A 21,047-nucleotide genomic window follows, 5' to 3' on the forward strand; every position below is an offset into this window, starting at 1 on the left:
TCATTCAAATTATTTTTTCTAACCTCTCAAGCTTTTCATGGCAAAACCTGCTATTTATTTTCCAACAGTATAGTCCACATACAGAATCAATCTAATTGACATGCTTCCTATCACTTCTACCAAACTGCATGTAAATTTTGAACTATATCTATTTAGTACCTGTTTCTAAATTCGTATTTTCCTCTGCTCATTTACTGTCTTTATCAATATTTCTTTGGGGAGACTGTTATATGAGAACAATCTTCAAAGCAGGGTCATGGCTTTATTTGGAGCCTAAGTATACCACAGACATATACGCTGCTTATTTCGCTGGTTAACGTAACTTCTCAGAAACCTGCTATGAAGATGTTGCATGGCTTGCTTGTTAATGACCATAATTATAATTTTATTTTCTACCCTTAGTGGGATTCTATGTGCTTAAACAATGGCCTTTTTATGACTTACCAAGGATAGGTGCCCACCCCCAGCAATTAGGAGAGGGAACTAGAGTGGCAGATGTCCAACCTGCATAATTAATTCTTTGAGCAGCAAACGAGTATATTTTATCATCTCTCTGCCAATGTGTGTGTGTGTGTGTGTGTGTGTGTGCGCGTGGAGCCAAGTTCTATTCTGCCTAATTGGCTGGGAGGTTGTGAAACCCAGTACTGTAATACAAGGAGAATTTATGTGCACATACATGCTCTTCATTTCTGCAAATACCCTTTGAAGTGGTGCTATTAAGAATCTCCCTCAAAAGTCAGTCTTCTCCCAGGTGTTACTGGTCATGGGAGAGGGCAGAATGTAAACTGAAACCATAAATGAGTTACAAGGTCATTTTCTCTGAACAGCATTACATCAAAGATTAGATGGTGCCAAAAGATGATGCACTGAGCTGTCTCTCTAGAGACCTACTCTTAGAATCTGCCTAACCCTGTGAATGCTGCTTGGAGATGGAGTACACAGTGGGGGAAATGACCTGCAATTAGAAGACCAAAAGATAAATATGCAGAACACTGGGTCATTCAGATAGTGTACGTCACCTCCGCAGATTCTGGAAAGTAAAATAAAAGTGTTAGTTGGTCCCTAAGTTGGCCAACATTCTGGTTCGAGAACTAAGTGAAACATGCAGTGACCTAACTTAAATACACACACACACACACACACACACACACACACACACAGGAGCTGGCTGTGGTAACAATGGGTAATCACAGAGAAAGACTTACAAACACCTGACTGTTGCACTCAACCACAAATGCCCTCCTGCTAGAAAGGAAGGCATGGTCTTTTAGGGCACTGCTGTTTTACAACACTTGCTGACACTCCCGGTTTTTCCATGGCCTGGTAAGTTCTTAATCTGTAGAAATGAGGGTGGGAGAGACAACCGGGTTCATAGCTCACAAACTGGTTAAGCCCACTGGTATTAACTTTGCTTTGGGTGCATATGTTTACTATGGGCACAGAAAATGTCCACATTTTATTACTATTATGCAGCAGATTATGTTACTGCCCGTGATTACAGGTCAGGCAGGCAAAGGATTCATATCTCTTTACTTTGTGAGTTGGGGTGTTTGAAACAAGCTGTGTAGAGTTTAATAGTGGAATCCTCTAGATTCCCTCTGCTGGTTGTGAAGCCATCTTGAGAGGCCGCTGATGAATATGTGGGAGCCTGACAGCTGTGGAATTTCATTTCTAGATTTCAGCTAGGCAGAGAAAGGAAAAGGAAGTCTCCTCACTGGCAACAAAATGAAAGTGTTTACATGTGAAATTAATCGTCAGCACAAAGAGCTTTCACAGTCACTCTGTTCCACAATATAATATTCTGCTTGTTTGGCTGCTGAGTCTTTTAAAATTTGATTTCTATGAATAAGAACAAAGACTTAGTTAGAGGAGCCAGGAATCAAGTCAGGAGCAAGTCACAAAAGGTTAACAACATTACCCAACTCTGCTCTGTCACCCCTCTTTGAAACCATGCGCTATGTGAGTTTGGGGGGTTTGGATGGCGTGTGGTTCAAGGCAGGAGTGAAGCAGTAGCTGGCGAACTCAGTGTGCTGAACCCGAGGTCAGTTGCAAACGTTTGTATTGTGCAAACTCCTCTCATCCCAGCCTCATTCCTTTCCAACAGGAACGTGCCTAACACAAAGCAATCCACCTAAAGGCTCCATAAATCCAAAAAAGGGAGTTACTGATCGAGGAATTCTCAGATTTCTGCCAAGGCACCCTCCCCTGGGCTGGAGGTCAGCCTGGTACAGGAATCAGAGCCAAAATGTGGACTGGACTCCGGGAATTAAGTTCAACACTTCAAATCTAGACTTTTAATGGGCGACTTTTCTTTTCAGTGATGAAGACAAAACAAAGTACAAAAAGCTGATAACAGCCCAAAGTAAACCAGGAGAAAAAGTACAAGAAGAAAGCTTGGAAACAAATCTCATAAGGGATATCTAAGAAGAGGTTTTCTGAACAAAGGGAAAAAATAAAGCAGCTTTTAAAAACTCTAGTTTGAGATTAAGCAGTTTGTGAGTGAACAATAAGAAAGTGCAGGCCACAAAACAAGACATTTGCTCTTTTCAGCAGAAAAAAATACTGGCCTTTGTTAACTAGCAAGAAAAAAAAAAAGGCCCCTCAGGCATTTAAGCACAGCATAAGCTTCTCCTTGCCCCATGACCTCAACAAATATGTTAATAAAATCTTTACCTCCCTGGAGTGGAACCAGAATAAATATTTACTTAACACGTCTGAGTTCTAAGTCTGGACCACCTTATTCCCTTATATAAATTGGTTTTCATTTGTAACCAAGAAATCAGAAAAACACCACATCTTGCAATGTTTCTCCTACTTTTAAGGTGAAAGAAAAGAAGAAGGAAGGATGAAGGGGAATGAAGGGAGGGAAGAGAGGAAGAAAGAAAGAGAGAGAGCAAAAGACTGAAAAACAGGAAAACGAAGGAAGGACGGAAGGAAGGAAAGAAAGAAAACCATATTGGGCCCCAGTGCACCAAACTGCACTTAGGAATTTTTGAACTGTATTCTCTGCCACAAATGAGAGTCACGCTGTTGATATGCTTTCCAATACTAGACATCTGGAACTAGCAGGACTTTTTCCAAGCACATTCCAAGGTTAATAGGAAACATCTAGACTTGCTTTTATTAGCTGGTTTGAATAATTTTAGGTATGCTGGGTTTCAAACAACTACAAGAAGTCTGATTTCTACTCACCAAGAATACTGATTTTTCTTTCCTCTTGTCCTGAAGTTACTGCACCATCCACTAAAATCTTATAAAACTTTTCACCAACAACATGGAAGAGTAAGTCCTCAAAACTCAGATTTCTTTCGCTAAAGCCCTCAATCAAAGGCTAGTGCAGTAGGTATTTTTTATCTGGACATAAGGATTTGGAGTTCTTCTTGATCTGGATGAATGATGAGATAACCAGTTGCTTTTGATGAGCTTGTGGACATTTCAAAGCATTCCTATTGATGACATGAGCAAGACTGACTTTTCCAGAAAGTGTGTATTTTCTCCCACAGTGCTCATTCCGAAAGAAGTTATTCTCGCTTTCCCTCAATGCACCCTCTTCTGCTAGCAGCTGCAAACCGCTCAGCATTTAGCAAAACACATTTCACAGTTCAGTGCTTGTCTTGCACCGTCTTGGTCATTCAAAGACTGATAACTCTTTAACAGCAAACAGCATCATAACAGATCACCAAATTTGGAGGGAAAATGGTTTCTGTTGTGGAGAGGGTGTAATTAAAACTGGTTTAAATCAGAGGCTAGTTGATTCTCTTATAAGAAGTTTGGCTTTAAAAAGGGGGAAAATTTAGCCAGATCCGTATCTGCATGCTGTAAGTGTTTAGGTCACAAACAGGGCACTAAGAGGCTTCCAGTAACCCGTCCTCTATGAAAACTGGCAAAAAGCTAAAAGTACAAGAGGAATAGAATAAGGTTAGGATGGACGTGCCCCTGTACACCACCTGGATTTTCGGCCCCACTGAGTACAGCTTGGTCTGATTCAGTATTAGTCTTCTCCCTGACAAAGCCTCAGCCAGGCAGTACCATGGGAAGCAGAGAAGACCTAAGGGGGCGGCCACCAACCCAAATAGACAAGGTGTTTCGGTACTGGGAGTCACCCAAAAAATACTTCAAGAGTTGTGAAGATAACTGCAAAAGGAATGCCAAATTAGGAGGCTAAATTCCCTGGGAAAGGGATCACATATTCCAACTGACGCGAAAAAGCCAGCTTTGGAAACTCAGAACTTCATTCCAAGTCCTGACTGCATTCTGCGACAACAGAATACATTGACATTGACATCTTCTGGGCTTTTCCCCCTCAGTCCTTCTTCCATTGCAAACCAATCAGCAAAACTATACTACTCCAAAGGAAGAGAACTGTGAGCAATGCATGAGGGTTGTTGGAACCCACACGGGCAGAGTATGTAAATTTGGAGACCCACAGTTTCCCATGGCAATGCATACTAGAGTTCATTGTAATTTTTTTTTTTTTTTTTAATTTTAGGCATGTTTTCCAGGCACACTCATTTAATCCTCAGAGTGCTGTCGCAAGGACGAAGTGCATCAATACCTGTAAAGCCATGGCAACAGGGTCCAGCACACAAGGACTAAGTGGATCTGGGGTAGCTGTTATTATCGTCACCCTCACAGTCTGACAGATGAGAATGCTGAGGGGGAGCAGTCAGGGAGCCTGCCCAAGATCACACACCCAAGAAATGGAGAAGACAGGATGCAAACCCAGTCTCTCTTCTCAGAGAACACGGTCCCTCAATATCGATCTTCTCTGCTATTTCCCCAGAGCTACCTGCAGTGGTGTCATGAGGCTCCTGAGAGCTGGGGCCTGTTTTCAACCCCCAAGTAGGTGCTGAGCATCTCCACTTAGTGCCCTTGTGATGAAATTTAGATAGATTTCTGACACCTACTATCAAGAGTAGTTTTCTCAGAAATATTTGTTACTCTGCCAGCTGTGTTTCTGATAAATAGCTGCCCTCAAAATTAACTTACCTAAAAAAATCAGCACTGTCTGAGGGCACAGAGGGTGTGCTCGTCCACATGTCACTACAGTAGTGGGGGAAAGACTACTCTTAGAGCAGCAACTCTCGCTTGGCTACATGAGGGCTGCGGATCTAATTAAACCCCAGCAACACTCATCACCACAGTTTTGTCTTTTTCAGTTTTCCCTGGAAGGAAATGTTCAGCACAATATAAATATCTAGCAAACACTGCAGCTAATTACAAAGGGCATTTGCTGAGAAACAAATGGTTTTCATATGACCCCTAAATGAACTCTCAAACGACTTCTTCTCTGATGGCCTAGTAACGGACAGTCTAATCCAGAATATTTTTCTTTCATCAGATGCCTTGGAAATCATGTTCACTGTAACTTTGCTTTTCAAAATTTCAATTTCAGAACAAACTGTTTAGTCAAAGGAGAATTAAACTCTTATCTTTACCAATGATATACAGATATACAAACCATACACTACATATAAAGTAATCCTAGTTGAAGAGGAAGAAAATAAACACTTATTAGACCAGAGAGGCAGTGTGGAAACTACTAAGAATGGTAATTCAGAAAGAAAAAAAAATTTAACCTGATTCCATTTGGAAAGTTTTAATTAATGTAGTAGAAATGCAGTCAGTACTAAAGACAGAAAAATGGAAAAATAGAGATCAGGGAACAAGCCAATTATTAGTTATTTCTATCATGAAGGTAACAAATAGAAAATAACAAGGAAAGTAGTATCTGATCCTCAGACTACAGGCAGAGTACTGTATTCAATCAGTCAAAGACATAGTGCCCCTCTGGGTTTGTCTGAACAACGTAAGCATACTGATCAATATGGTAAAAATTCACATTAACTATCAGATGAATTGTTTATATGATGCCAAAGAAACAAATTTAATTGACTTTCTGATTGAATTGATTGTGACAGTGTAGACAATTAATCCTGTAAAAGAAAATTAAAGTTTCAAAAGGAGTCCTCATGAAAAAAAAAAGCATAGGCTTAATGAAGATGAAATGAAAAGATATGGAGACTTGACTCCCAGACCTTGATAACAAGATCAGAACAATTTGAGATTCTATTATCAAGAAATGAACAAAATATCCAAAGGCCAGAGGCATTCTGTGATGTATAATTAGACCTAAGTCTCCACAGGGCACATGAAATGGAGCCTTAGTTGCGGTCCAGAGCACCTAGGCTTTGGAAACAGTCAAATCCAGGTGACTAAGGATCAAAATTACAAAGATGAGAAGGGCTCCAAGAAGATGTAGGCAGAATTTTTGATGCTCTATTAACTGAATTGGTTGAGTAGATATATTAATTGACTATCCAATCAATAAATCAAGAAATAGTTACCAAGTACTTACTTTCTGTGAAGCATTTAATATTTAGTAGGTAGCTTTCAGCTCTAGAGAATGAACATATTATCAAAGAAAATGTCCCATGACCTTGGCTGGAAGTGCCAAAGTAGCAAAGAAAACCCTTTTTTTTTTTCTCAAAAAGGTTTTTCAGAGCTAAGCCACCAAATCCTGGATATCTATTCAGGAAAGGAGAGGGCTAGTTAATGAATTCATCTTTTCAAATTCTAATTCTCTTAGCCATGCAACCACAGAAAGTACATGAGATCGCATCTTTCAAACAGTGGGTCCGTTCCCTGCCCAGTATTCATTCTCTCAGCCAGTGTTAACTGAGTCCCTACAACGCAGCAGGCACTAGGCTAAATGTTCAACCATGTGCTGCCAACAGTGCACACAGGTTCAGCAACCACCTGGCAAAGGTGCACAAGAACAGACTCTCCCCTCATGGTCTCAGTAAGCCTTTTGGTAACTTTCACTGTGACGACAATGAAGGACATGAAACAGTCCTTCTTAGTAAAGTACTTGATAACAATCCCTTACTTGGGTCATGTTTATAAGTATCTTAGTCAATAAGTTTTATTCATCTAACTACAGATGCTAGTTTTTCCTTGACAGTTCTTAACGCTGGCTGCCAAACACGCAGTATCTTCTAATTTCTACTCTTTCCTGTCCAAGAATGGGTTCTATATCTGACACTGACTTTATCCAATAAAAGTGACCTCAAAATGCCTGGACCCATTTTAAACACAACTTTTGTAGATTTCTCCCTGTTCAGCCACTGGACTGCAGTATTTTTCCCTGCTGGAATTGTATCAAACACAATTCAGACAGGAAGGCTGTTACCTGCCCCAGTAATCAAAGGACACTGGTGTGTGATGGTGATCTGAGTAAGGGCTGGAGTGGAGAAGGGAGAAGAGCTAGAACCGGGCAACGACACCAAAACTTCTGTGCACGTTATGAATCTCCCTCTTGTTTTAATTGCCTATTGGTATGAGTCTCTGGCTCATATTTTCACTGGCAACAACTATTCAGCCATTCTCCCTTTCTTTCCAGTCAATGGCTCTGGTTCCCAATTTCAGCTTAAAAGGGGCAAAGAGACCTTCCTTTCATCAAGCACATTCTCTTAAATATCTTCTCCTTCTCCTTTTCAAACACGAATTATGTTTGTATTTTAGTCTATGAAAGTGAGGATAAACAAGGATAGTGTAAAATCAAGGGTTTAAAAATACTTCCAGCTAGATAATCCTAACACTTTTCAGGCACAAAGCTTAGACTGGAAACCATTCTAAGGTAATAAGAGGCAATCATTTCACTTATGAAGATATCATTACCTTGTGAAACCAGAGCAGGTGATGCTCCACCGTCATGAATGCCTTAGTCAGACTGCTGAGAGGCAAACTGGGACCACTGGCAAAACACCATTGATAACCTGGAGCACAACGGCACCCCACAGCCAGTGTTCTGGATGGATGTGTGACTCCACCCTAAAGATGAGAGTCCTCTTCCAGCAGACCACACTGAACTAACCTTCTGGACACTCTCAGGCCTCTTCTGTCTAAAGAAGTGTAGAGGAAGGGAGCACAGAACTACAGAGCTGGTTTTGTATTGTGCTTAGACTTCACTTAACTCTCCCCTTTTACCTCCCTAACAAACACTGAGCCTTCTTTATTCAGTGAGAGGGGTTTTCAGCAGCAAATTCATCACCTGTCCATGGTGATCTCATTTCCTGGGTCATACATTCTACAATCTGCACTGTCGCGACCCTGCAAAGTGTTGGGCTGTTACTAGTTGTAAATCTCAAGGTGAACCACCCGGTTCTGCCCAGAAATAACAGATCTCCACGTATCCCTGAGCTCTGAGTCATTCATTTATTCCACAGACATTTATCGATTACTAAGAGTGTGCCAGTTCCTACACAGGTACTGGAGCAGTGGTCAGAGTGGTTCGTGGAGGTGCAGTCTATTCTAAGGTCCATGAAGGTTAGGGGTTCCTTCTACTTTGTAGGAAAAGAATGCCAATCAACTTCACTAGCTGTTCTAGAGTTCCCTCTCAATGACGAAACTCTCCCACATCTGAACTCACCATCCTGGTAGAGGAAAAGGAAAAAAATGAGGCATCACAGCCTCAACTGCTATCATAAAAAAAGGCCTGATGTTCACTTACTAGTGGTCAGTGCTCGTGTTTCAAGTTTACAATCTTGGAGGGTAGAAAAGCATGCAGAAAGAAGCCAGCTACAAGTAGACTGTTGTGTGATGAGTGTACAGAGGAGCATGAGATCATCCCTGCTGGATGTCCTGGGGTGAGTTTCATGGAGGAGTTGTCATTTAAATTCAGTCTGGAAGAAGAGCTTTATTTTGTCAGGAGGAGCATTCTTTCTAGGACTGAGTAAGCAAAGGCACAGAGGGAGGGCCTCCTGGGGCATGTTCAGAATAACAAGTGGCCTGGTCCCTCTAAGAAAATATATGCTATAGTAGCTAGAAATAAAAGATGAGTTCACATAGTTCCTGGCATGGCTGCCCAGCCACAGAAATTAAACTTATGAAGGCTTAAACACCGAAGTTGAAAAAAAATACTTGAAAGTATGAGGTGGGAGTAGGCTTAAGGAATTCAAGGAACAGTGCTTACCTATGTCACTTACTGAGAGACTTAGGGGATGAGTCCAACCTCATCTGAAGGGGCCAAAGGAGCTGGTAAAATCGTTTCATATTGAAAACCTTGCAGCTGATGCCTTCTGAGTCTGTGCTGTTTCCAGAAGAGGTTCCAGAAAAATCCTTCTTGGTCTTGGCTTTCCCCAACTTTTGTGTATCATGTGACAAGATTCCCTTATGATGGTCACTAGACTACTGACTAAATTAGTAACAGCCTGTAGGCCTCAAATTGTAAACAATTTTATTATGGTGATGTAAGTGTTGGCTTGAACTCTGAATACGTACATCTGGCTAATCAGGAAGAAGTAGAGAGAGAGAACCAGCTGGGTGCGTGTGGTTACAACTGATTAGCACATGGCTACACCCAGTTAGCCTCACAGAAGGGACGCATGGGGCCGCCTTTCATGCAGCTGGCACGGCAGCAACACCCTCTCTGGCCAAGTAGACACTGACGAACCCTCTGGCATTTACCAGTGGAAGTGCTGCCACCTTCTCCCAAGAAAGAGGTTAAGCGTATGCTCCCTTCCCAATTCCTTCCAGCTAGGGACCTTCTTTCTTTTCCACCACTCCACCCTGACCCAAAGAGAGTGAGAGGCAGCAGTAAATTAAGCTTACAATCAATCAGAAGGTGTATGTGAGTGTGTGTGCCCTTTTCTGTTGGGCACAATCAAAACGCAAAGAACCTGAGACAGGCTGGAACCTGAGTGAGAGCCTCGGGCCATCTCCAAGATGCCCGCTCAGTGGCTTCCTCTGGCTCAGCACATCAAGTCCTCAACCTCTAGGCTGAGTGTGCGAGGTCTGTCTTCGAGAGCACAGAGGCCCTAAACAGGGAGGAGGACATTCCCTACTGTAGTAAAAACGCATTATGCTCACTCCTGTAAACATACTTTTCTTTTATGAGAAATATGCTTTTCTCTCAACTAAATCTACCGGAATATTCTTAATTCTTCATTCACTCAATATTTATTAAGGATTGATGCTAAGACCTAAAAATCTTAAGAAGGCATAGTACCTGCTCTCAAAGAGCTTCTAAGTTTCAAATTTTGTGCCGACTCCAATCAGTTGTTAACAGAACAAGATTGTGAGGATTGGGAAATCATATTCAGGGTGAATAATAATAATGAGCGTCAAGACACTGATTAGCAATGTCTGCCACAGGTATATAGCAGGAGTCAGTGGTGGCACACATGCCATACATTTGTCATCTCTGGGTCTAGCTGAATTTCTACCTCCTTAAAAAAAAGTTTTTGCCTATAATCCCGAGTCCCCAATAATACCACTCTTCTGCATTTTACAATTTAGCACTAGATTATACTGCAAGACAATGTTTAAGTTTGTCATGCATATTAGTCTTCTTGCCACAACTAAAATATAAATCCACTGAGGCCACTGGCCAACTGTGCACTTTCCATAATGCAAAGAACTAAACATAAAGAAAATGCTCAACAACAACAACAACAACAACAACTTGTTCAGCTGACATGGGAATATATGCATAACCCTACTGCTAACTCTTCTCATTTTCTTCAGTACTTTCAGACATGGCATCTTTGTTTTCTTGGGACCACTTTCATAATATCACAGAATGAGATTATACTGGAAATAAGTAAAGACTCTTTAAAGTTCCAAAACTGGGAGCAAAGGTCCTCCTGGATCCCAGAGGGGATTTTTAGGACTGCAGGAGAAGCTGCTGTGAGTTTTGAGTACCACAGCTAGATCAAACCTGGAGAACTAGCATCGTACCAGGTTGTTCAGAGTGTGGTTCTAAATGCTGGTAAAGGTGAGCAATTGCAAGCCATTCTTTTTGGGCAAGTGGCTTTATGGCTTAAGCACATTTTTTTTCTCCTGTTAATAAATAACGGATGATCTCCCTGGTGGTGCAGTGGTTAAGAATCCGCCTGCTAATGCAGGGGACACGGGTTCAAGCCCCAGTCTGGGAAGATACCACATGCCACGGAGCAACTAAGCCCATGCGCCACAACTACTGAGCCTGCGTTCTAGAGCCCACAAGCCACAACTACTGAGCCTGTGTGCCACAACTACTGAAGCTCGCGTGCCTAGAGCCCATGCTCCGCAACAAGAGAAGCCACTTCAGTGAGAAGCCTGCACACCGCAACGAAGAGTAGCCCCTGCTCACTGCAACTAGAGAAAGCCCACCTGCAGCAACGAAGACCCAACGTGGCCAAAAAAAATAAAATAAAATAAATTTATTAAAAACAATCAATATGCCATTGAGGTACATTAAAAAAGAAAAGGAGGGGAAGGAAAATAATTTGCTGTGGAAACTAAAATTACACTCACTTCAGCTTCCTAGCTCTTTAGAAGAATGGAAGGATACAAATTACTTCTAGTCCACCAAAACTAAACAAGATTAAGTCATTAACGATGAATTTTTTGAAAGTCCAACTTAATAGGTATTAGCATGTATAGACCAAATATTTACTGAGCTTCTAACATATATTTAATACTTTATTAAGCACTATATATGAAGTTTATAAACCCTCTGGGAGCCTATAATTTAGCTGGTCAGTGAAAGAAATGTATGTGGTCCAACTAACAAATAATGCAAGAGAGTATAATCTAGTGTTACACTAGGTTAATACCATGTCACTGCTACTAATAACTGAATTGATATTTAGAATTTAGTTGAGAGCCATGCTAATGCTTAAGTCCCAAACCATTAGAGCTGCTAATACTGTCATGCGCTAATAGATCAGTTTCAGGATCACTGCTGTTTTTTAAACCACTGAGATGAGAGATTCTTGAAGCTGTCCTTAGGTGCAAAACATGTCCAGAAATACCCATTTCAGATAAATTTAGAACCAATAAGTAATATTTTTAGTAACCATAATTTCTACAGCTGTGGGCTGAGATTTATGGTTAACCTGTTTTCCAGTACAAAGCAAAGGAGTGGTTTAAAATTAGAATTTTTTAAATGTATCTTGATCAACTAAGATGACACAGTCCATGTACATGCAATATATTTTCTGGTATACTCAAATTGGATTTGCTGGTAAGATTTCCTTACTGCTAGTTTTTTCCTGAATAAGAAAGGAATTATTCAGATAATTCAGGCAAATCCCTCCCACTCCTACCTCACTCCAGCAACATTTTGAATAGCCAAGATGAATCAGACAAAAATCAACTTTTTTTTTTTGTTTTAAGCATAATTATTCAGATAATTATCTCAACCCTCCACTTCACTTTGGTTGTGAGAATAAGACCTTAAAAGACTTTCCAGCCAGAAACAGCATTTAAAAAAATATGTGCAAGAGCAAGGAAGCCACAGTACTTCACTCCAAGGCTCCCAGTCGGTCCAATGTAAGTGAACAGGATGTATAAGACTCATAATCTGGAGGTTACTCATTTGGCTTACTAAAGTATTCATATTTTAGAAGTGTATTTTCTGATTTTAAAGTATTCATCTTAGGGTTTAAAATAAAGTGAATTCCTTCAGTGTATTTATGAAGATCTGATTTACATGCCAGTTTTTAAGGATTGCATCAGGTTAAAATAGAAGAAACAAACAAACAAAAAAATAGAATGGTGCTTTAAATAACTGTTTATTCCAAGATTTCTGCTTAAATATCTTCTCCTGCCTGAAATATCTATTTAGTTCAAGAGGAAGCAGGACTGGGGCTAAACCCAGATAGACCATCCCTACTGTCCTCATTCCCTAAACAATTCCCAATTCTCCCCTCACAGTGTGCTAGAAGGCCTGGTGAAAGAGAAGATAGTACCATCTAAAATTACCCTCCTAGGTACTTTTCAGCATCTCCACAATCAAGAATCACTAAGCAACTTGTAAATTTACATTCCAAAACCCAACGGCACAGCTACCAACAGGACCTCATCCCTCCGCAATCTTTGTATTTTTCTTCAAACAAGGAAACCTTATGTTAATGGAGAGATTATTGAAAGAGTCTCCTTGTAAGCCCATGAATGCCACTTCACAGACTGTACAGAAAGCAGAGCTCTATGAATGGTACAATGGAGTCAACTCATCTTTTTGAAAAGCTCAGCATCGGTCTTAGAGAGAATCTAAAATTGTTCCAATTCCTAGGTCTCTGTTAAAACATAATGAGCCCATGCTTATGCCACTGTGAATCCATGGCACATCCATACTTGGAGGCAAGTTTACAGCACAGAGGGTAGTCATGTTGAAAATAAGGACTTACTCTTGACATTGAATTAAATAATTTAGTTTTTCAAACTATTCAATAAGACCCATCTGCTCATTCTGAAGTATTTTCTTCTCAGTGATGTACCTGAAGCAAGTACCTTTAAAATAAAACAGCTAAGTAAAAACCAAGGACCCATATAAAATATAATCTTAGAAATTAAATTTAACAAAAAGCCAAATATAAATTAAAGAAATGCTGAAGATTTCTGCAGACTCACAATATCTTGTTAATTTCAAAGAAGGGGGTGGGGTGGGGACTAGAAAAACATATGTTTACTAGAAAACTGAAAAAGCTGAGGGATGAGTTATTAAAAAAAAATTCTAGAAAACTAAGATAAGGCAAACCACACTCAAAATTAAAACTTTTAACAGTCCTCCTAAAATGCACAACCCCAGATGAACTGTAGTCTATGTAAATGGTGCCCCCTGGAGTTGTGCCCAAAGGGTCCCCCACACAGAATACAATGTGATTAAAGCCTTGTAGTGTCAACAAAGCAGTTGTATTTTTTTGGTAATGCAAAAGGCACATTAGTATTCTTTAGTGCCTTCAAATTATCGTTGTGAAACATCACTTTAGGGTATGTCAAATGTCTAAATATTGAATCACTCTGTTTTGAATTCTGGAGTCTACTAGTTAATTTCTTACTCTGGAATGAGCTGACTATAAATTTGTATTTGGAATAGGCCCTTTACTAAGCAGCTCAAATACACTGAAATTAGATCCTCTTTAATGTTTTAAATTATGTAAATGGAAATACACATTTAACAGAAAAGGCATGTTTGTATATTTTCTAGAGGTGGCCAGGTGTTAACTCTATTGCTTCCCTAGTACTAGTTTCTACTGTATACGGGCTAAGTCTTTAAAAAGCCAGTTACAGAGATCAGCAAAGTAATCTGTTTTAATCAAGGAAAGAAAATAACTTCATTTTTCCAAAAAGGAGAAAAGGAGGTATAAGACCCCTCTAATATCAGTTTTAAAAAAAACACAATCGAAACATTTTTTTTTTTAACATTAGAATGTGAAAAGACTTTGAAGACCTCAGACCTCCTGGAATAAGAGAATTGCTAGAAAGTTACTTGGAATCACCCACGGACAATAACTGTCGGTGGTTTCATTTCAGGCAATGGGCTTGTGCCAAAAGGGACTGACATCTTGATGAAAGGATCACCAAAAAGTTGTGAGAATTTTTCCATGACTCAAAATCCTTCCAAGAGCAACAAATTGTGATTTCTCATTCTGCCACCATACATAAACGACAACTGTGAGAAATTGACAACATGTAGTAATAACTCGAATTTGCTCTTCGGCATGCAAATCGTTCCAACTTTCATTCTCGGCTTTGGCACACATGCTTGCCTTCCACAAAGCTCACTCCGCTCACTACTATGGAAACATGATATTTACTCTTTGAGTCTGATCTATAGGGCTAGTTTTGGCAGAGTCAGTGGTCAAACTGATGTTCAACCAAACTGGTCACCTGACATATCACAACACACATGAATCTTCATGGTCTATGTATGGTGACACAAAGGGTAAGGTTCTGGGATAAAGAGCTATAAGACATGATGATGTGGCCAGTCACAGTAAAAGATAATTAAATAAACAAAAATACTTTGCAGCAGTTTATTTTATTACCATCCTAGAACTCTATGACAATGGCTAGTTAGGAATTTAATATGGAGTTAGGAACCATTTGCACAAAACCTACTGATCAGTTTAATTTTCTGTTCATCCCTTTTGCCTCCAACCTTAAGTTCCTTAATTTGGTCATTATCAATCTATGTCCAAACAAGATCTATTTGATTAGGTGCTTTGACACCCACCTGTTGAAATTACAGGTGAGGCACATACAAAAAATAAGAGCTTACTTATTAACAGAATTCAAACAGAATTCATTTAACTGCTTCTGATTCATTTTTCTCGTTGGAAGCTTATACTTGGATTGTTCTCAAAGAAAACATCAAGTACATCGGATTCAATTTTGATTCATTAAATTCCTCCCTCGTTTAAAAGAAAAAATGAAAACTAAATTTGGAAATCACACACTCTAAGTGGCAAAGAGGTGTTTTAAAGAGCATAAACATCTGCAGGAGGACATGCTGTACTTAAGTGAAAAGTTTCATGACATTTCTGTTCTATTTTTCAGTTCAACTTTATTTCCATAGAGGAAATTTTTCAAAGAAAATTAATACACTTATTCAACTGTTTATAACGTGTATTTCATCTATTTCTTTAATCAGTCATCAAACACTTAACTTCCTCCTCTGTGGATCATAATGCTTGTCAGAAATAGTTACACTTTCATTTAGAGGATAACATGCTTATCTTCTAAAACTGAGCAGATATCTCTCATAAATGAAGTTATAAATCAACAACAACAAAAAAACACTAATTATGTTTGAGATACAATAGACAGTGTATTAATATAAAAGTCCATGCTCTATGTATATATTGCTTTTAAAGACAGCAGATTCTATAGCTGTTGGATTAGCTGGACACAGACTCCTATTTTGGGGGATAAATTCTGGCTATCTCTAACAGAAGACTCATTGCTTTGTTTGAACCCTACTGCTGCCATCTCTTCCACGCATGTCACAACATATCACTCTTCTTAAAGAACAGAATGGTTTCTGTTGTTGGAGTTAAATAAATCGCCCTTTCTGAAAGAGGAATTTCAGTTTTCTATTCAAAATGATTGAAAATCAAAAGACCTAATCCCTAATTCACCACATCCAGTTCATATAAATTGCTGTACTGCAAAGCTCCCCAGGCTAGAGACAGAACCTTTGAAAGGTCAGATGGGGTAGGAACAATGGAGGGTTCAAGCAGGATGAAGGTGGGTGGTTGATATTTATATGGAATAAAGACGAATAAGAAGCAATTGAGAATCTCCTCTGATGACCAATGCTTACCATTTTGAGAATCCTTAACAGTCTTGGCCTTGCACCCTCCCTCTCTTCAGTCCAAGGAGACCAACCAACCTGCAAAATATGTTTAAATACAGTAGACAAATTGCCACACCACAGGTCAGCAAATGAGAAAGCCTGTTTAGAGGCTACAGACAAATAACCATTTTCTGTGGTTAAGCTAAGTTACATGCAAATTATTGTAACCACTGGGGCTTCTGAAAGAGCTTTTCAATCGGTCTGTAGGCTTAAATAGGGGACAAAGGAATCCCTGGTACCTAGCTTCCCAGAGTCCTGGGCTATTCTTATTGTTGGGTTCATCTTTAAATTGCAGGAGTTCAAACTTAAAAGTAGAACCAAGTGATAAAAATAGATTGTTTTCTGGCTGCTCTTTGTTCCCAGACATACTACTGGCAGTATATTTGCAATCAAGACAGCAGAATAGGAATCAGCCTTCCACCGCGTAGTGTAATGCCTCAGAGTGGATATTTTTGGAAATGGCACTGCATTACATAACCTTCCGTGCTTAAAAAAAAAAAAAAAAAAAAAAACTACACTGAGGGGGAAAAGTCAGGAATATACACCATTATGCCCTTCTCCCTAAACCAAATAAACATTAATGTACATGCTGCAGTGATTTTCCTCTCAACCTTTGTGTCATCAGAACACAGTTCTTTTGTTAACATAAGTTAAGACAAAAATTAAGATGAATGGAGAAACTAAAAGTTCTCTAACAGGGTTTCTTAAGCTCTTCGAGTTTTCCTATAATGGTATTACAGATACATATAAATGCAAATGAGATTATTATCATCATCAAGCAAAAAGCAGTCAGTTATTTTTAAGCCCTCCCTCCCCTGAAGTTCAACTGCTTTATAAGAAAATGCAGGAAAAAAAAAAGTGTTGCAAGATCGAATGCCTGGAAAGACCCCAGGAGGCGACAGCAGCTTTGAAAGAGTAATAAAGTCTAAGGATGGAGGGACACAAATTCATTTTATAAAAGGCGGGGGGGGGGGAGGCTTGCATGCACCAAAGTGCATCTCATGAAAAGAAACAAAACAGTTCCTAACAATGCTTTATGAGCAAGAAGAACAAAAATTAACCACACCAACAAGCAAAAAACCCCACCCCTTCGCAAAAGAATTCTCCCTCTTAACTTGTGCATTTTTTTAAAAAAAGCCCAAGTTAAATTCCAGCCTTAATGCAGTAGGACCCAAAATGCCAGAATTTCTCCAAGTACACGCTTCAGCTCTTTAAAATTAAGAGGGAAGAAGCATGAACTCTGCAGGGTTGAAGGGTCCAGCTAAGAGCAACGGAAAGAAATCGACACAAAAGAGAAAGCAGCGCTCCCGGCCGGGGATGGGAATGGCATATACTTACAGACAAAAGCCCCGCTCCCTGTTCACTCTCTCCTCTCTACACCTGAAACACAAATGTGGATGAAAAAGGGTATCATGCTAGAAAGACAGCTGGGGGATGGGGAGAGGGGGCAGGGGGAGGGAAAAGGGGTGGAGGAAGAGGAGGGAGGAGGGGGAAGGGAAACAAAACCCAAACCAGCTTCACTTCCAAGAAGTGCAGCCTTGGAAAAAGGAGGGGAAGGTCTCCCTGCCTCGCGCTCTCTCTCTCTCCAAGAGTGTTTCTCTTTCTCTAAGAGTCAGTTTCTTTCTCTCTCCCTCTCTCTCTCTCCCCCTCTCTGCTGCTAGTGTGCTAGTGAACAATGAGCTAATTCTGATGGGCTGGTGCGGCGCCAGCGCCCCAGCCTTGCTGCCACTGTGCTGCCGCGGCGGAGCCAGACTGCTTACTCGGCAGGAATCGGCGACTCGGGGCCCGGTCGGCGAGCGGCCAACGAGCGCGCGCCCCGGCCCTCGGCACCCCGGGCACCCCGCTGCCCCCACTGCGCTGGCCCGGGCCTGGGGGACAAAGGGGCCCGCAGACAGGCGCGCCGCCCCGGCCCCGCCCCCCGCAGCGCGGCGCGCACTCACGCCGGCCCGGCCTCTGTTGCCCCGGCGGGCTTCTTCGCCTCGACGTGCGGTTGCTTTTCAGACAAATAAGGAGGCGGAGGAGGCGGTTTGGGGGCGAGCCAAGCGTGAAGGCGGCCAGGGCGCTGCATAGCCCGGCGGCTGGCCAAGGCCGCGGGGAGAGGCGGCGCGGCCCGTACTGTAATAATAAACCTGCAGCAGAGGGCATCTGAGGGAAAGAGGACGGCGACGGGCGGCAGCCGCCTTCCCTTTTATGTGCCTGTCCCGAGCCGAGCAGAAAATGGTGCCCGCGGCGGCGCGGAGCCACACAGACACACAAAGAGCCGGCGCTGCATGCGTTTGCGCACGACCCGGGTCTGCCCAGCCGGGGACGCGCGCCCCGCTCCCGGCCGCGAGGAAGCCCGCGGCCCGAGCACCCCAGCGGCCCTGTGGCTGCGCGCGCGCACACACGCAGGCACACACATACACACACACGCGTGCGTGCACACAGTCACACGCGTGTACAGGCAGCAAGAGCTGAGCTCTGATGTGATCAGCACCCTCCCCAGGTGCTCCCTTCTCCTTCCCTGAAGGATTTAGTAGGTTCCCCACTCTCAGCCCCACTGAAATCATACTTCTGAAAATTGGAGATTGCGTTTTAAAAGCGGTTCTTTGCATTTCTGATTTTTTTTAAACCTCATCTTTCTAATTTAAAATCTGACTGTCTTTTCACAGTAATGTAAAAGCTCAAAATTTTGCTACAAATTCGAACAAACTGGTTTCGTTGCCAACCAAGTGGGATATAATTTTATGGTAATTGTCAGATGTTAGAGGACAAGATTATTTCCTAATTAAATTGCTTTGCCAAGAGAAAAAAGATATAAAGGATCGTAATGTCTTTTAAATTTGCCATCAACATTTTACTTCTAATCACTGAAAGCAATGTTTTCCATTATAACAATCAAAAGGAAAGGGGGGGTGGACTTACAAAACTAAGTTATTAAACATATATTTATAGAATGTCTTGTTTTTTAGTCTTAAGTTTTTTCGAGTACAGAAAAGCACACCTTAAAAAGCAATGTTTTACACTCAATTATAAAGAATAAATTCTCTGTAAGCTTATTGCCAGGACTATAGATGTCCTTGCACACTACCAAAGCAGCAAGTACTGATTAGGCTGCCAGTGGGTGCGATGTTTAAGGGGTCCACTAGGAGCTTCCCTGAATTAATCTAAAACATCACAGTCGTTTTCCTGCCAAAAAAACTTACCTTGGAACCATTACTAGGAACAAAGGGAAAAAACAAGTCTCAGTGAACTTCCCTAATGCCTTCAGGGCTAGTGTTCACCAGACAGGAAAGTGATGGAAGGCAGGTCTGCCGAGTAAACGGGGCAGTGGGATAGGGCAGAAGCCTGGGGGCTGCCTCTGCACGTCTGAAGCCCCAGGAAGCTGGTAAAGGGTACCCCAACATTGAGATCTTGGGCATTCACCTCAGAGTCAGACTCGAAACCCAACAGGGCACTGCCACATGTACCAAAAATCTATCCCAGGAAAGTATGCTCAAAAGGTACTTCTACAAGAAAACATTTCTACACACACACACACACACACACACACACACACACACACACACACACACACACACACACACACAAACTGCCTTTAGTGTTTATGCAAAATTTACCTAAGATGATGTCCTTTCAAAACACAGGGAAATTTGGAATTTATTAAACTTTATTTTTTCTCCACGTGTAATCACAGACATCTAGGTGACACAGATCTTTTAAGTAATAAGAACACTGGGTCAGAATCATAATCTATTTACTGTGTTCCAGAAAACAGTTGCAAACCAACTATTCAAGAAACATTCTTGAGTCCCTCTAGGTGTAGGAGACTACACTAACCACTAGGGACCTAAATAGGACCACCCACCATGTCACCTCACTCAGGAAATGTAACAATAGCTGTCTCAGGCGCTCCTGGCTGTCATGCTCCGTCCCACTCCCATCTATCCTGCGGGTGACATGGTAGACCTACTCTCCTGAAATACTTTTCAATCCCGGCACTTACTCCCTGCTCCATTACAATACAAAGACCATACTTAGTCTTCCACTTAAAATTCGCCACAATGTAACCACAATCCAGCTTTCTAGCTTTATCATCCCATCTTTTTCCCATTCATGGTATATCAGTCCCTTGCATCCGTACGGTTCATATTCATCCCTAGACCATTAACGATCAGGAAACAAAGTCACACAAACACTGACTTAAACCAGAGTGCCTCAACCTCAGTAGTATTTTGTTGTTTGGGGCCAGATGACTCTTTGATGGGGCCCAGGGGCCCAGTGGGGAGGCGATAGGGGGCCGCCCCGTTCATTGTAGGATGTTTAGCAGCATCTCTGGCCTCTACCAAGTGGATGCCTGGAGCAAGCCTTGGCTGTGCCAACCAAATATGTGTCCACACATTGTCAAATGTTCCTTGGAGGGGAAAACTTACCTCTGGTTGAGAATCACTGGCTTAAACAACCAGATCCATTCGTGAGAGGAAAGAGGTAGCCTTTCTTGAGCTACGTGGACCACATGCAGGAGGGACAGAGACCTGAACAAAACTGAGGTTTTCTTAGGAAAGAGGAAAAAGAAGAACGCAATGTCCTTATCTTAGACTGTACAGACTGCAGTGAGGGGGTAGGGAAACAATCAAAGCCAAAGTTACAGTGCATTGTGATAAGGACAGTTGTAGAGTTCTACACAGGGTACACTGTGAACACAAAGCCTCCTTTCTTAACCAGACCAGGGGTTCAAAGAAAGTTTCCTAAAGGAAGTGATGCTTAAACTGAATCTGTGAAGAATGAACAAAAGGCAGCAAATTGAAGAAGGGGGAAAGAGACATTCCAGCGGAGACGGGGGCAGATCATGAGCTAAGAAATGTGATCGCTGACTGGTGACAGCCAGGTGACAGAAGAACCCTGCGTCAGAAACTGACCGTTGTGTTCTATCCCTGACATG

At 41.5% G+C, this 21,047-nt stretch overlaps 1 protein-coding gene across 4 annotated transcripts in view; it reads right to left on the bottom strand.

Moving 5' to 3' along the window:
* The window catches only part of NREP (neuronal regeneration related protein), a 35,693-nt gene extending 14,939 nt beyond the window's left edge, over positions 1-20,754 (bottom strand). The window contains exons 1-3 of one of the 4 annotated variants that reach the window (XR_003431358.1): positions 17,887-18,013; positions 17,465-17,506; positions 16,094-16,162 (exon numbers count right to left, since the gene is read on the bottom strand). Coding sequence is in view for 3 of the 4 variants with exons in the window: in XM_027100012.1 (XP_026955813.1) it covers positions 16,108-16,162; positions 17,465-17,506; positions 18,067-18,194 (225 nt within the window). In the remaining variant the exon portion in view is untranslated. Of the gene's footprint in view, positions 1-16,088; positions 16,163-17,464; positions 17,507-17,886; positions 18,014-18,066; positions 19,049-20,538 lie in introns of those variants that run through there. The other 3 variants (XM_027100025.1, XM_027100021.1, XM_027100012.1) reach the window with 3 other exon arrangements.
* Positions 20,755-21,047: the final 293 nt, after the last annotated feature.

The sequence above is a fragment of the Aethalodelphis obliquidens genome, unplaced genomic scaffold (assembly GCF_003676395.1).
Source record: "Aethalodelphis obliquidens isolate GAN/ISIS:26980383/991018 unplaced genomic scaffold, ASM367639v1 scaffold4, whole genome shotgun sequence".
NCBI classification, from domain to species: Eukaryota; Metazoa; Chordata; class Mammalia; order Artiodactyla; family Delphinidae; genus Aethalodelphis; species Aethalodelphis obliquidens.